The sequence below is a fragment of the Drosophila takahashii genome, chromosome X, assembly GCF_030179915.1.
Source record: "Drosophila takahashii strain IR98-3 E-12201 chromosome X, DtakHiC1v2, whole genome shotgun sequence".
NCBI lineage: Eukaryota > Metazoa > Arthropoda > Insecta > Diptera > Drosophilidae > Drosophila > Drosophila takahashii.
In genome coordinates, this window is record NC_091683.1 from 11794818 (window position 1) to 11812262 (window position 17445).

Consider the following 17445-nt stretch of genomic DNA (forward strand, 5'->3'; position numbering starts at 1 on the left):
AAAACTACAAAGTGCCAATCGAAACGGGTGCGGAACCTGGGTGCACGTTTAGCGAGGACCCTAACCATAGATATGCTAGATTTAAAAAATGAAAATACCTTCGCATACCGTTAGTTCCGAAACGTTATGCAACACTTTCTAAGTTTCCGTTACATTAATTGTTCTGAAGGAAAAGTAAACCAGAACCAGGAAATCCAAACCATTCCATATTAACCCTCCCAAACACCAACTGCCAGTAAATAGTTTTTCTTCTTTTTATTCAAGCAATTTAAAAGTTTTTCGGTTTGTCCATTGTACATAGAACTATGTATTTTGTGTTCTCTTTTTACTAATTTATCAAATAAATATAATTTCCATTCTAGGCTGTCATTTATTTGTTTTTCATTCGACTTTAACATGGACTCTTCAAATAATTTACAAATACACGTACAGTTAGGGGATTCCTTCTTAATTTTGTATCATATTATATGATTTATATAGCCTTTGTTTTTGTTTTTTTGTTTTACTTTGCAGAGACCTAAAAAAGTCATATTCCATTTAAAGTTTAGCGTTTTAGTAAATACGTTTTCTTTTGATTTATAAAGCGCGACCATATTTGATATACATTTATATTTTGTATATGGAGTCGTAAACATTTATGCAGTTTCTCTTGTGTGTATTTTGTCTTTTGTCTTTTATATAGGTTCTTGGATTTTTAGGTATGTCTTGCATATCGTTTACTAACAAAGGTACCTAAGATTTGCATTAGATGTGATTCGAATATCTTCTACTTGAAGAGCCGATCAAATGGGTTGGAAATTTCGAACTCCTCTTCGCTTTTCGCCCTTTCAGCTTCTTTTCCATTCGATTTTTGTCTTGTGAGATGTGAAACATGATATAAGTGTGGTTCTTTTTGGACTTGACTTGATGAAACTTCATATAAGTATGTATGCTTTATACTTTTAATTCTCCTTACTCGTTTATCGTTAATCTTTTTAAGTTTGCCTTGTTAGTGTGACTGGTAGCTTAGAAGGTAAAGAAAAAAGATCGATTTATCGTTAATCATAATAAAAAGAAGAGCACTGTGCGCCTGACTGATTTTTAGCTATTTTTTTGTTTATTTTTTTATAGTTATTATTATTAATTGTATATATGCTTGTTTGGTAAAAGTAAATAACACAGCGTTTTCTATGCAAATTAAAATTAAATTTGTGTTTCCTTCATTTACATTAAACAAAACAGAACGCGTTTTATGGCCTCGAAAAACAATAAAAATGTGTAAATTAGGTATAGTAAAAGTAAAACTTAAAGCGAAGCGAAAACAATTACTTCGACTGATTCTTATTCTGATTCTGATGCCCGTCTCAAATGATACAAATTGCACTCGGAACACATTTGGAAACGGCGGATTTCCCGGGGGCCAGACACCTCTTACAATCGAGTTATCAAGTTATATATTACACGCAAGTTACTTATTGTACAAACTAGGGATTGGATTGGCGGCCGAACACACAGATACAGATACAGATACATTTAAGCTGGGCAAACAAAATGCAAGCAATATATGGTTTCCGATCTGCATATTACACACATAGATGAAATATTCGAAGCTTTTGCATTTGCCAGTTGCATTTATCATATACGTAATATTATAAGTTAAGCTTAGTTGGAGTCAGCTGTATAACAATACGAATAATGCTCTTTAGTTTCTGGTTTCTGGGAGAAAGAGAGGCGGCGGCGGAGGATCGGAGAAGTGAGTATTATTGCCATTATTGGGAGGACTGGCTTATTCCCTCCTTAGCGCGCTCTCCGTAAATATTTTATATATCATATATATATATATAGGTGTCTATAGATGTATTACATGTATATTTTGTTGCATATTTTGTTCTATCATTTTGGATCGACCAAAGAAGAGACTTCTGGTGATGGGTAAGACATCCCTGGGGATTCTTTAAACAATAATTTAAAGTACAAACTAATCATTAAATTATGTGTGTTGTGTGTGTGTATGCAATTTGTATATAGATGCACGGCATAATTGTATAAACACAGACAGGGAGATAGAGAAGATAAGCCTCCTTATGTCGGGCAGAGCACCTTCAGGATGTAGTCCGTGAGGAGGGCCGGCACTGTGGGGCTGTCCTCGTTGATGGCCTTGAGAACTGCAGAGGTAAAGTTGGTAGTTAGAAAGCCTTTCAATAGCTCTTAAAGGCTCTACAAATACTCACTCTTGATCAGGACCTGCAGGGACTGATTGTTGGGCGTGCCGTTCTCCAGGTGATACGGAATGACAGTGGTCAAGTACTTGGGCTCGGGACCTGTGATGTGTTATAATTCTACATAAAGATCTTCGGAGGTTTAAACTCTGATTTAAAACCCACCCTGGAACTTGCCGCGCTTCTTCTCCACATGATACTGCCGCCGCTTGTTCTGGACGGCCAGGAGCAGCGAGATGAAGGAGTTCTTCAGCTCCTTCTCGAACTCCAGCTCATCGCGCAGGGCCAGCTCGTTGATGAGGGTCTCGCTCAGCTCCTGGATCAGCACCTCCATCTCCATGTACAGCTCGTTCAGCTGTGTCGTGGTCAGATATTGCAGTTCTGCGGGGAATATTATAATGTAGAATTATATAGCCATAGTCTATATGGTTTACTACTCACTTTCCGCATAGAGGGGCGCTCCCAGGACCTCGCGCGCCTTCTCAATCACCTCCGAATCGCAGTTGTCCGGCTCCTCCAGCGGACTCTCGGCCTCGTCCATGATGTCGTCGATCTCCTTGATCACCTCCTCCACCGTCTTGATCGGCTGGTCGTCCAGATCCCCGTTCAGCCCGTTGAGGATGAGGGCGTGCATGTCCAGGTCATTGGCCACCGCCTCGTCCTCGCTGGCCAAGTCGTTGAACTCGTCGCCGGGAGTCTGGGCATCCAATCCCGATCCCAATCCGTTGCTCTGTGGATACGCCTGGTGGCTCTGGCTCTGCAGCTGCTGCTGCTGGTTGCGCATCTGCTGCTGCTGCTTCGTGTGGCTCTGGCCCAGATTCAGGGTGGGCATGTGCATCTGACGGGTGTACGACTTGGACCAGTCGATGGGCAGAATGTTGCCGAAGTTGCCAGTGATGGTCCACCACATTCTGGAAGGGGAAAGGTTAGGAGGTTTAGGTATTAGATTAGATATCACTAGAAAATAACCAAAGTACCTATAAATTGAAAAATAATCAAAATATATATATTGCTTTTAAAATTTGCTGATTTATAATATTAATAATATTTGTTTTAAATTATAATTTGATTGGTGACCCCGATTTATTTATAAAGGGGAAAGGTAAAAGGTTTAGATATCACCCGAAAATAACCAAAGTACCTATAAATTAAAAAATAATGAAGATATATATTTTTTGTAAAATCTACTAAATTGTTATATTTTTATTTTTTATTATAGTTGGATTGGTGACCCCGATATCAAGATTTTAGCTTAAAGTTTTCTGTTTAAAGCTTCATTAATCTCTATTGAAGCTTAGAACGTTTATAAAAACCTTCAAAACATTGAATCTCGATTTCAAAAACCTTTTTTAACCAGCAAAACGGCTTCTGTAAGTCGCAGAGCTCAAGGCTTTCTTCAAGATTTATGTGGCACGCTGAAAGAAACGCCATTTATTGGAGTGCCTCACTAGCCAGTAATGAGTTTTTTCCTTTCATCATCCTGCCATTCTTTGCACAGTTCTTGGCACCTCTTGGCCACACAATTTCCACGGATTTTCCGCCCGCGGGGAAATGCTCATTTGGACCGACAAATGTTCCATGTACTTGTCGCCACCCACAAAACTGGAGAGCCTGCACTTTATTGGACTTTATGCGAGTGTGGGAAAAACTGGCACAATAAACTAGCAAGTGCTGCACGCTTTTCTTATATTTTCCGTTCATTTCTTTCTGTTTTCTTTTCAGGGCCCAAGCATCTGACAAATCGCCTCTCTGGCAATCATGCACATCGTTTCCGAAGATAATGAGGCAGTTGCAGTTGCATCTCGGATTATGGAGGCAAATGTCAATGGGGAAGTTTCGTATAAACATACAGTCGCACTTCGGTAAGTTGAACTTTTTGAGATCTCTTCTCAAATTAAGAAAATATATACAGTTTTAGGATCCTAGCTATAAGAACCTCAGTTATAAGTTTGAGATTTTCGTTTAATTATCAAAAATTAGACAACTTTAGAGGAACTAATTTACTTTGTACATATTTCACTGTAATCTTCCCCTGGCAATTCCCTTGGCCTTTGGCAATGAGCCCACATAATGTTCAGATAGAGATACAGATTCAGATACAACAGAGTTTGTCAGTCAGACAGTTTGTCTGCTTTGAGTTTGCTGGCACATTTGCTATCAAATTTCATGATCATTGCCAATCATTTAATTGCCCCCCAGCCAGTGGCGGATCTAGGTTTTTGTTGTGGGGGGTGATATCAGAACAATTTATTTTTTGCATACTTTTTGAATAGCAAACTTCCTTTCTTTTTTCTGAGTGGGGGTGAAATATCACCCATTTTACCCTCGTGGATCCGCGTTATGATTTTTATGGTAAAAAAACGAATTATTTTTTTGTAAAAAATTAAAATTTTGATTTTTTGTAAAAATTTGAATTTTTTCCTGTTGGTTTTTTTACTGTAACTCGGCCAAAAATGACCTTACACCAAAAATACATACTGTTTTGAACAGATAACAACATAATAAATAAATCCATGACACTTTCCGGGTGATCTTAGAAAGATACAATTTTCGCCAATTTTCCATTTTTTTATAAGGGGGTACATCATATTTTTTTCCAAAAAATGAAAAAATAAAAAAATTTCTGATTTAAATGCCAACCGTTAGGAAATTTAATAACGAGTTCAGAAAGGTATGACAATCCATACTTTAAATCAATATTTCCATTTTTATGGTCAAAAAACGAATTATTTTTTTTTTTAATATTCCTCTTTTTTTCTCCTGATTGGCGGGTGATATCCCCGTGGATCCGCCCATGCCCCCAGCAGATTTTCCCCATAATTATTCATGCTCTACATTGCCAGGCAATTGACTGCACTTTGCTGATTAGTTGAAGATGAGTCACTTCGAATCGGTGGGTCTATTATTGGGGGGAGAAGAGAAAAGCTAAGTGGAAAACGAGTACCTGAATGGAAATCTTGGTTAAGAAGGCTGGCCAGTAGTTTACCAACCAATATTAGAAAGATCCATTCGACAGTCATCGGAATTCGGTAATATCTATGGATAGTAATCCGTTTTTATGGTGACCCCAAATTCAACGCACCCTTTTGGGTACGTCATTCCATTTCGCACGGAAAGAACAAATATTTTTTATGACAACAATGGAGGTTTATTTTTAAATTCCGCCTCCGTCATTCTTATGGAGCCCTAAAAATTTCGATTTTTCGCTGGAATTTTTTGTGCTTAAATCTACAAAATATGAAATGCAACAATTACAACGATGCGTGGTGGTTGAGGAATGCAGAAGCATTGGCAAATATTGCAAAATAAAAACAAAAACGAGACAACTAAAAAAACACAAGAAACTAAAACAGATGCCAAAAGAAAAACAAAGACAAGTGGAAAATAAAAGCCGAAGAGATGAGAAATGTGCGAAACAAGCAGAGCGCATAAATTGTTCGTGACAACACGCGGGGGGTGCTGATTATTTGGATGATTATGTGCCCAGGGGCGTCGAGGGGGGCGGTGAGAGGGGGGCTCAAGAGGTGGCTGCGTCAGGTAAACGAATATATTCGTACGAACAGTGCGTTTCATAGGCATAGGGCATTTTGAAGACTGTCTTCTAGTCATGATACATTAGTTTAAAAAATGTAATAACCAATTATATGTTCCTATTATTATTCAGAATTTATCTTTATGACTCTCGATTTTTTTATTGGAATATTTATACATATATCATATATATACATATATAGGCCATTAAAATTTTAAATTTTCGACTCTTAGTCATGCATTTTTGATACGCACTGTGCAGTGCACGGGCACACTAATGAATATGTGAATTTGTCTAGTGCAGGGGCTGTATCTCTATCTCAGTTCGGTATGTGTCGAGGCCGCCACATAGTATATACATATATCTGAATACATGCATACTATATGTGTTTCAATGAATGCTCTACGTGTCTGTGATGTGGGCAACACTTTTGGAGCTCACAATGATGTTGTTGGGTTGGTCGCTGGAGATCCGGAGATGAGGAGGCAAAGAGGCAAAGAGGCGGACAGATAACGAATGAATATTTAAACTGCCATCAAAGCGCACTAATTACGGAGCACTCACTCCGGCGGACGAACAACTCTTTCGATTCGGAAAGTAGCCGAGCCCGGACCCGGCTAATCTAACTCGGAAATGGCCGGGTATCAAGTGGATTCGTACGCACTAAAATTGACACATCACCATTTGTGTGTCCAGTCACGGAATTTGGGTCACAGCGGATGAGTGGGCAGCATTCGGGGGTTCAGAACTAATGGGAAATGACCGTGTTTTAATCATATCAAAAATGAATCCCCCTTTATGCTTTTATGACATTTTTAGAAATTAAATATAAGTAATTTCTAGAAATTTAATTTCAATTGGATTTCCTCTTTTATGAGGAACCTCCTTAGCTTCTTTGTTCCCATCTTCTTGTTCTTCTGAGGGCCTTCATCTCCACACAACTCATTTCCTTATCGCTGACAAGCAATTCAGATTGCGGCTACTGCCCCCATTCATTCCACATTCCACAAATTTCCATCATCGACTTGGCCAATTAGTCCGCAGACTTCTCCACACTGTCCGCACCCCTCGGCGATTATAATTACGAGCCTCATATATTATGAAGATGCGATCTGCCCACCGACCACTTATCATAAACTGAACTCTTTTCGGGAGCCGCTTATCTGTTGGCGACCCTGACAATCGAATGCTAGGAATGGTGCCACATGTTCAAATGTCCGACAATTAGCAGTTTTAGTCTCGAAAAACGCCCCACGAAACATGAGCTCATCACTTGGACAAATAAACATCATATTTAATAACGAAAAAATGAAAATGGGCAGGGCGAAAATGCCCCAAGAACCGAAGGCTCAAATACTCTTTTTGATATGCGAAAATGTATATGTGATCTTAAGACGATCTTAAGATCAATGTTGCAAGAAAAATATAAATACTAAAATATTTGATATTAACTGATGATCTTAAAAAAGTTATAATAACCACTTGCTTAGGGTAAATCAACAGCAATGAAATGACAACAGAAAACCACAAATTTTCGTTGATGGAAATTTATGATGGAAATGGTTATATTTTAATGAATTTTAATTGTGTGCACTTAGATAACCAAATAAATTTGTGTCTCCGGGAGATGAATCAGCGCCGCACAAATTAGCCAACCAACCGATCATGATGACGTCCAAGGCGATGATGATGGTGGTGGTACACTCATAGAAATTTTTACCCTAAATCGCCCTAAAAAACTGACTTTTCGCCCGTGGATTTAGAAAATCGCCCATAAATCGTATCCGCTGGCGATTCGCCCGTGTATTTAGAAAAATTTTCTAAAAAATCCCGATGGAAATTTGGTTTAATTTAGGGTGATTTTTCTTGAAATAAGAAATATTTTCCTGTTTTTAGGGTGATTTGCCCTAATTTTAAGGTGTATTTTTCTAAAATTAAGGGCGAATTTTCTGATTTTATAGGCAAATGCCCTAAAAAATTAGACAAATTAAAAAAAATCGTGTTTGAGCATGCTTAACTGAATTTGGGAAGCATGTTTTTTTTTTAATCGTCTATATTCTGGGACTGCTGCTTTAATTAAACAACACCGTCGGAGGACACCGTTTCATATTATTGTATTGGTGTGTAGCTTATATAGGAGCTGCGTTAAGAGGGGGGCCCGATCTATACAACACAGCCGATAGAACTGAAAAATCATGTTTGTAAACGAATTAGGGAAATAAATATGAGGAGAAAAAACAACTTACTTTTTTTGGTCGTTGCGAGAATCGAACCCACGACCTCTCGGTTTAGAGTCTAGCGTCCTACCGCTGCACCACAGACCCATCGCGCAAGACAACGAACAAACTCTGCAGACATCTTATTTTCTTGAGGTCTACGTTATATTTTGACTAAAGGCAACTAAACCGTATATTTTTTCCTGACGATTGTGACAATTAGTCCCGTTTTCTTGCCAGCAAACACAAAGATGCTTTTAACTCAGAACTCCCATACGTTTTTAAGGTTTAAAGACTACTTTAATTTAAAATTCGGACGAAAAAATGTCCTTAGTATTATAACGTTTACAAAAAAAAAAAAATAAATAAAAATCAAGTTGAATCAGACAGGGTTCGAACCCACAACCCCACGACCTTAGTCCTCATATAGCAAAGATGAAAGCGCTAGTGATTAGACCGCTGGGCTACCGAATTTCACACTTTTGGAGTGATTTTTAAGGCGAATCGCCCTTGTATTTAGACAGATTTTGGAAAAAAAATTAGGGCAATTCGCCGTTGGATTTAGAAAAGGTCAAATCGAAGCAAATCGAAAAAATCGCCCTAATTATTAGAAAAATAGAAAAATTAACCCTAAAAATATTTTTTTATGGTCACCTGCCTTGAATTTATGGCAAAATTGTCGTGAAAATAGAAAATTTTTCTCAGTTCAGGGGCGAAAATTTTTTTAGGGCAATTTTCTAAAATGTAGAAAATTATTTTTATGAGTGTAGTGATGGTAGTTGATCATGATGATGATCACGATCAGTCAAACTGTCCAAGTGTCCCCCCACCTTCCCCCTTTTATTTTCACTCAATTGGCTTCATTTCGCCCACGCTGTGTTGACTGTTTTTCTCTCTCTTTTATTATGCTTAGGTTTTTTTTTGTATTTTTCAGATAATTGTGCTTGGCATTTTTCGGTGCTGCCTCTTCCTGATTTTCGTATTTCTATTTTGACTTCCACCAAATTGGAATTTCATAGGAAATGAATTATTTGGTGGGTCTTTTCGCCGCGAAATAACTTTCTAATACGGTTGGTAGGTATTTCTATGGCTTTCGAAGGGAAATGGGGAAAATATAATGATATGGAGATGCCGTTATGAAGACCCAAGACTTAAGCTTGAAGATTCTAAAATGCCTGATAGCTAGAAACGATTAAGATTAAGATTCTCATAGTAATTCAGTAATAATTCCAGATTGACGGATATTTTGGGAATTATTTCCTTTGCAAACTTAAAACCGATCTTTGATATAATACTGCTTCTATAGGTGAAAATACCAATTCAGAGTAGGGAAAGGTTTCCCAAGCTGTTTGTTTCGACGGCTATTGTTGTCTTCATTTCGGTGTTTTGTATTTTAAGGTTCGTTCACACGTATTTTCACTCAAGCACAACGCGTTGAACAATCGCACTTTTAATTTTCGGCAACTTGCAGTTATCAGATTGGACTACTTGCGACTACTTCATACCCCTTGAATTAAAATTTGTATGGAATATAAAGTTTTGGGTGATGTTCTGTTTTTTTCTTCAAATATCTGGAGGTAATAATAATTTGGCACCAAAAACATTAAAAAAGGAATTAAATTCCTATGAATAAAAATATATACAAAAAGAGGTACCATCCAAACGAGTTGAAATGACTTATTTACATAACATTAACTAGCCTTTTTTGTATTAATTATTTTTCCCAGTGAAACTAACCGAAGTCGGAGAGGAGCGGGGAGTGAGACAGGTAAATCGGTTAGATTTTGGGGTGTCGGCTTTTTTTTGTGTGCTGTCTTACATTGTTCATTGTGCGGAGTGTGAAAGTTTTTGCTTTTTCCCTTCACCTTTCCCCTGTCCCTTGGAAATCACAGGGTGACCTTGTGCTGCTTGTTTTCCACCTATGAGCACAGCTGGAGCCAAAATAGTAGCACCGCAAGTTAAGAGGGCTTAGAAAAGTACAATGAATATAATTTTTTAAACCTGGTTTTGTATTTTTCTGATTTTATTCCAACTACTTTTTTTGAATACATTGATATTTTTAAGCTTTTTTACAAGCCCTTTGCTATTACTTTGAACGCAGCTGTAGATATTTACTGTGACAACGAATACATGGACATAAAAAAGCCACCACAAACTAAAACACACACTTGCAAAGTAAAAACTAAAATAAAAAACAACGGCGAGAGGTAGGAAAATCATGTCTTGCACACACTTCAAAGTGTTTCTAATTTTAGGCTGTTCACACTTTGCGTTGGCACAGGACAGCATAGCCTATATAGTCGATCCAAATTCAAAACGAGCTGTGTGTTAATGGATGGAATGGAGAATCGGAATCGGGGACACGAGAATTGACATCGGCGAGAATAGCGGAGGAGATGGGGGAGTTTGTTCCTATTTGGTTTCAAGGCTACACAGTTCGAAAAATGTTATATACATTTTAAAACTATCATGAATTTTGCAAAGTTATCACCCCAAAAAAAAACCAGACATAATATTATCATATTATTATATAAATTAATTACAAGTTTTACATTCATATTTCATAAAAAATCTCTTTTTTTTGATATCATCTGATCTGTCTGTTCGTGTAAACAAATAAAAAAAATTAAAATAAATAATTTACACTTTTAAGCGAGGTTTTGCCATTTTGTTTTCTTGCGTGCCTGGGCAAAATTAATTTATAATTAATTTGTATTTGTATAAATAGGCCATTAACATTAACAAAACGCGCGAGAGAGCTGCGAAAGAGAAAGAGCGAAGAGCGAGAAACTGGGTAATATCTATGGCTTCGGTTTTGGTTTCGGTTTCGGTTTGGGCCTCCATTCCATATTCCATATTCCATTTTCCATGGCAATCTAACAGCGTCCGAAACCGCAGAAGAAAATGCTGCCAGTTATGTGGCCCATAAACAAATAACAGCAAAAATGCAAACAAAACAAAAACCCATAGCACACATACATACTGTACATCGTGTCTATATGGTCTATATGGTAGTTATAGTGGTATTATAGTGGTGGAAGAAGAAGCAACGACCGCGGAGAATCAGCTTACTGTGAAGCGGAGATTGCGGGAAGGAGAAGAAGAAGAAGAAGACTAGGAATGAATGTATTCATTCCCCACATATGATCTCAATTCGCAGAAATCATTTAATCAGTTAGTTAAAGTTTAGTATAATTACTTTTTGGGATAACGATAGATTCTTGTAAAACCCTAGTAAATAATATCAGTTTTCCTAGGGTTCTTTCATACTTTTACACGTAACATTCCCGGGATGTCAAGTAAGCACGTTATGCAAAAGAGTTATTCAAACAAACGGCAGACAGTCGCCCCCGCAGGCGACATCCTTTGTTGTTTTGGCTTCAAGGACTCTTTTATGAGTCGTCTGTTGGCGGAGCATCCTTGGCGCATCCTTGGGGCATCATATCCACTTCCCACTCTCTCAATTCAGTGCCAACTGCAGATGCAGATGCAGTTGCAGTTGCAGATACAAAGAATCAGATTCCGATTGAGGAGATTCCCCAGCGAGGACTTGGCTCAATTATACAATACCCACACTTAACTCTCTTTCACCACCCCGCTTTTCCTCATAACTTTTTCTCTCTTTTCCCTGGGCTTTGTCCTTGACTGTATTCCAAATGTTATTTCTGTTTTGTTTGCCCTGTTATTGTTGATGATGTAATATTGTAAGGGCTCCTGCCTTGTGCCGGATTAGTCATCAGATATATCTCTTCGATGGCAGTCAGACGCTTCTAATATTCGATTGGCGCCCCCGAAAGTTTCTCCTTGGCAAATTGAGTGAGGTTAGGTCTGGCAATTAGGTTTTAGGGGGGTTTTTTTTTGGGTGCATAGTATAGTTTGGTGTCCCCGGGCGACGCCTCACAAAACAATGCCCGAAAAGGTTAACGTCCTTTCGCCTGCAGTCAACCCCTAAACCTAAAGGCCGGGTCCGAGAAGTCGTTGTGGCCAGGAAATGGCACCCATGCAATTTCCACCCCGGCCCTCAGTTCCTTCTGCCCACTTTAATGCATTCAAATTGATAAATATTCAGCGCCATCGCCCTCTTTCTCCCCCAAAACACGCATACGACACGTTGTCGGCATGACTCATCCAGCGGATACGGAACTACCCGACTAGTATTCCTGTCGCAATCGCCACACGCAGAGAAAATCTTGAGGCTTACTATTGAAATTACTCATGGGAAATATGAATAAGCCATAAAATCACATTATTCCTATTTTTATAAAAAATTTATTACGACTTTTTCTGTGTCCGTACTTTATATTATATCCTTATTATTTCCTACAACTATTTCCCCAGTGCACAAGTTTTATTATTGTTTTTTATTCGCCACTCATGTCAGAGGGCGGTTATTTTGCCCGCTAGGCCGTGTCCCGTTAACCAACCCCCAGCCAAAGCAAAACATCCCCCGCCGCACTCACATCCGATTATTTATAGCAGAGACCCCTCCTAATTGATTACCATGCAGTTCATTGGCTGCCCTCGAGTCCTCGAGTTCTTGAGGCTTAAGTTTCGGCTAAGTGAAAGCAGCTCCTTGGCTAATACTGCAATTACCAGCCAATGAACCCAAATGGTTAGCTTTATTATAAGGTCGAATGCATTCGCATCTAAATTGGATTGTAAATTCAATTAAATGGAATATTATATTATAGTATTTTCCGTGGCTTTTAGCTAGTTTCATAGTTATAGTAAATGGTTTATTTAATTCTTCAGAACGAAAAGATTTTATGGTCGTAGAAGGCCTGAAACCCGTCAACAGGTTCCCTAACCGAATACCAAATACCATATAACCATATGCCATATACCAATTAAGAGCAATCAACGCTTTGGCATTTGTTTAGCTGCAGCCCGATGAGTTTGCTCTGATGTAAGATCCCGAGTGTCGAGTGGTTTCGTTGCGTGTGGTCAATTAATAACCGAATGGTTTAATAGATCGCACTCTTCAGTCCGACTTCCTCGCTGGATCCACCTGAGCCCCCTGATCAAAAAGCAAGCTGGCCATGAGAAAACGAGGCGGCTTTTGGCATTTGCCGTATTTGGTTGCGAACAAGTTTTTTTCTTCGCTGCACAGGTAATAATGCTTACGATCAACTTGGAAAATGCAGTAAAAAAGATGATCGTTATTGGGTAATACGCGAAAGATATACTCAATTTCAAGATGACATGTTTAGCAGTCAAACTGGGGCAAATATCATTTTAATGTTTTTTTAAAAAATTGAAAAAAATAAATTTTTTAAATAATTAATACCATCGTAGGCTGCAATTTGTGCACGCCCAAAGTAACGACAACTCCAGGATGCAGGACATTGAACCCCGCTGCGAAACAGGAATCGATTGAGGTCTTGGGGACTTGGCCAAATGGCAAAAGTGGGTCGCCAGTTATGAGCAAGAAATCGCCATCGGCACCTTTTCGGCCAAGTCGCGTGTTTCGGGTTCGAAAGAAAGAAGGAAAGAAGCCCAAACGAACCGGGCAGAACCGGAAGAATGCTGGCCATATGGAGCGAATTTTATATGTGCCATAAACCCCAACCGTTTTTGGCATATGGTCACTCGATTACGATTACTAATCGTGCCTGTGCTACGAAGTACGAAATATACCCTCAAAAAGGGGTCCTAACTATTGAGATATACATATTATAATTCCGTTTTAAACATAGTGTATTTGAAATGGAATAGGTATACCATCTTAGTTATCCGAAATCTATACTATACATTTTCTAATTTCCTTTTCTCCTCTTCTTTTCCAGCTTTACTGCAGTCTTCTTCTTGTCCAGCTGCCAAGAGCTTTTCCGTTTTGACGCAACTTTTCCGCTCGAACTGAACTTCGTCCTTGGAGCAGCTGCCACTAATCAGAGCGGAATGCAGTTGAAAACTTGGCTAAAAGAGGTGGAAACGGAGGAGGTGCAATAGTATTTCCCAGGAAAGGGACTGGACTGGAACAATGGAGCGACCTTCGACCCATCGGCAAACGCACTCAGCACTATTTCCACCGAATCATTATTAAATAAGGTAAATATTGACATCGGGCGTTGAGTTGGCTTTGCAGTGGCGTTTAACGCGCCGACACACAAGAACAAACCATTAGCACTCGGCATCAGGGTTAGACTAATCGATACCCCTTATTTGATAGTGAAAATTGGTATTAAAAGTGATAAATAACTATTTTGAGAGATGGTATTTTGGGTAATTTTTCAAGGAATATTATATATTTTTGTTGAATTAATTTAGTTAAATCTAAAATATTAATAATATAAACACCTCTTGGTCCAACATACCCATGATACCCTCTTCACGGAGAGGGAGAAAGAGAACAAAGGCAGTGACAGTTAGTTGGGCAGCACAAGATGCACTCGTGTGGGAGCGAAAGAGAGGGGGAGCGCAGGAAGGTGGGGAAGAGGGAGAGGGGAAACAAGGTGAGAGCGGTGGCAATGAATAGTCGTAAAATGAAAAAACGCAATTAAGACAAACTGCAGCAGAGCGAACGACTTCGGTTGACTGCGCTGCTGCAGAGTTTTGTCATCTCTACACATTTCCAGGCTCTCAGGCTCTTGGGCTTCCAGGAGGAGGGGAGGGGGATAGAAGGGGAAGGGGTTCTGAAGGGTACAGCCTCTCCATGGAGGTTAAAGAAGAATCACGGTGGAAAGGCAAAGTCAACGAGTTATTCATTCTGATTTACATACATATACGTACATATAAATGATTATTCATTCCATTTGTGCAATTTGTAGCTGGAATTTCGATCACCGCATCTTAATTCGTCCAAATATTTTGGACACACATGTGGATAACAATATATTGGCGTACAGTGAATAAGTAACTTCATGAACGCATTTAAGTGCTGGAAAGAATACAAATCTTAGGTGGGTTTTAAATAATCTCAATAATTTGAATGCCTATTTCATTAGTCCCAAATAATCCGAAGATATAATTTCCTTTTAAGAACTTTTAACTATAATTTCTGGGTATCCCTTAGCGAAGGTCCACTGTGTGTTTATTTATTTGCACAGGATGTGAGTTAGTATTTGCGCTCGTAAACACACACACACACACACATGGATCGCGGGTGTGCACGCGATTATCAAATTTATGGCTGATGTCAGCCAAGAGGAAAAGAGAAGGAAAGACAGTCATATATGTAGTATTATTGTTTTTTGCTTCTCTGGATTTTTGCTGGATTTGCATTCGACTTGGAAGTCGAATCTCCGAGAGCTGGAAAGTGAAGCTGCTTATTGGGAAAACCTTAACTCAACCCCCTTTCACCAGCTTCCATCCCCAGCTAAAATCTCCTTTCCGATTTCCCTGGCTAATGCCCCGTAAAGTGTTTATCTGGCCACTGGATATAAAATGATTTATTGCCCCCACCCCAGCCGCCCATTTTGTGCGATTGTCGCTTCCTCGACATAAGTGGATCAGTGGATTATAATGGGGCTTACGAGTGCAGCGGTACTACGGCTGTTTACAGGGTGCCTCTTGCGCATCTATTTGTAAATGTTTATATGATTATAACTAAGCATTTTCGAATCATTTCCAAATTTCGGTTTCTAGTAACGAAGCGCAACAGTCGCCGAAATAGCAGATGAAAACAGCGAACGGCGAAAACTCCTGGCACTTTTATCGATCCAACAAGAAAGCAGCAACCACCCTCCCCGTTTCGGGCAGGATTACGTCGTTATGTGGCGCCGGGCCTGAAACAGTCGGCCATTTCGGAGGGGGGGGTTTACCAGGGGGCACCGGGGGTCGGGGGTCAGGGGTCAGGGGCTACGGGGTACTGGGGTAGCGGTCTGAGGAGCATGCGCACTTGCCACCCGCAGCGTCGCAATAGACACGAAAGCACAGAAACCCAAAACATCGCGGAATGCACTTTACATAACCCTAGGATTGGAATTGTCGCATGCGGCATCCTTATTATATTTGGGGTATATAGTATTACCTAGTAATGATAGCATGACATCAGATACTCGCAAGTACCCGAGGAATCTATCTATCTATGCTTAATTTCCGTATTATTTTTATTAAACCCAAACTTTATCTATTATAATCCCTGGAAAAACACTCACTGGCATTCGTTCATGATCTCCTCCTGGCTGCGCACCTGCACCGGAGCCAGCTCCTCGACGTTCTCCTCGTAGTTGCCGAAGCACTTGGTTATCTTCTCGTCGAACGTGTTGACCAGATCCTCCAGGCTGCCGCCGAAGGTCTCCGTGAAGTTGTCCACATGGTCGCCGGCGGCCAAAGAGCGCTTCTCCAGTCCGTCCAGTCCGGAGCCGGCGCCCTCGCCGGGCACCAATCCGACGTCGGACAGGCCGAGATCCAAGACCGATCCGCCGCCCTGCAGCGTGTTGCAGTTGGGACTGATGGAGCCAGCTCCGGTTGCTCCCCCTCCTCCTCCTCCTCCTCCGTTCTTGCTTACGTGAGCATCGCGGACCGCGTCCTCCAGGAGACGCAGCTTGGCCGCGTCCGGCTTGCCGCCGCCTCCGCCGCCGCCGGTGGAGTTGTCCTTCAGATTCAGGTTGAGCGTGTCGTTGAGGGCGTTTTGGTTCGAGATGAAGTCGCAGCCGCCCCACTCGTCCGTCTCCTCGAACTTCGCCAACGGAGCCTCGAATTTTAGCTCGGCCATTTTGGTGCCGAGGTCACGCATGGCACGCGAAAGGGATTCTCTCAAGGATTCGGCGGAGGACTCCCCTTCCGAACTCGGTGTTTCCAATTGCGCGCTTCCCTTATTTTCTACGCACACACACTTTTCCTCCTCCTTGCCTGCGACTTTTCCGAATTGGCTGCAAAAATTTTGCAACCCCTAAATCACGGCTGCTCGGTCGTTGGGGGTTGAGCGGGGAAATGCCCCGGAAAACTGGACTCCGGGAAACTCCAATTGGACTGATTCCGATTCTGGTTCTGTTTCCACTTGGACTCCACTCAGCTCGACTTTTCGTCTGTTTTTCCTTGCCTTCGGGCACAATAAAAACACCAAACAATAAAAAAATAAATCACACCAACACTCTGTCGCGCTCGGCTGCTAATGTTTTGTTTTTACAAAATAATCTTTTCTATTTAGCGACTGCACTTCTTTCTCTTTTCAAAACTAAAATTCGTCTAGAGGTGGTCTAGAGGTAGAGGAAGGTCGATTAAAACATCGATTTAAAATTTTCTGGATATCGATGTTTTTTGCCGCAATCGATGTTTTTGTCATCAACTGAAAGAGTTGTGTGACCGTAACTGGAGACGACATTTTCCCCTAATTTGGGAAATAAATAAAGTAAAGTAATGTTTTTGAGGTTTTATTTAGGACATTATTAATACAGACTACGTGGCAACGCCAGTCATGCAGTCGAGACACCAACCCCTTATCTAGACACCAACCCCTTATTTATACAACAACCCCTTATTTATACATCAACCCCTTATTTTGACACGAACCCGTTCCTAATTTAGGACCTTATCAAAAGCAACTAGGTGGCCACGT

At 40.2% G+C, this 17445-nt stretch overlaps 1 protein-coding gene across 1 annotated transcript; it reads right to left on the bottom strand.

Moving 5' to 3' along the window:
• Window positions 1-240: 240 nt before the first annotated feature.
• Unc-76 (fasciculation and elongation protein Unc-76) lies at window positions 241-17086 on the bottom strand. The gene is made up of 5 exons (XM_017140177.3): window positions 16043-17086; window positions 2640-3109; window positions 2364-2579; window positions 2211-2300; window positions 241-2144 (listed from the first exon to the last, which is right to left on the bottom strand). Exons 1-5 carry the CDS (start codon window positions 16621-16623, stop codon window positions 2062-2064), a joined length of 1440 nt encoding a protein of 479 aa, XP_016995666.2. The 5' UTR covers window positions 16624-17086; the 3' UTR covers window positions 241-2061.
• Between the last annotated feature and the right edge of the window lie 359 nt (window positions 17087-17445).

What these genes read in the sequence shown, in the direction of transcription:
- Unc-76 (XM_017140177.3), bottom strand. Translation starts at nt 16,623, where the DNA reads ATGCGTGACCTCGGCACCAAAATGGCCGAGCTAAAATTCGAGGCTCCG. An exon ending in GAGATCATGAACGAATGCCA is followed by an intron (nt 3,110 to 16,042) that starts GTGAGTGTTTTT and finishes TTCCCCTTCCAG; the next exon opens with AATGTGGTGGACCATCACTG. An exon ending in CCTGCAGGTCCTGATCAAGA is followed by an intron (nt 2,145 to 2,210) that starts GTGAGTATTTGT and finishes TTACCTCTGCAG; the next exon opens with TTCTCAAGGCCATCAACGAG.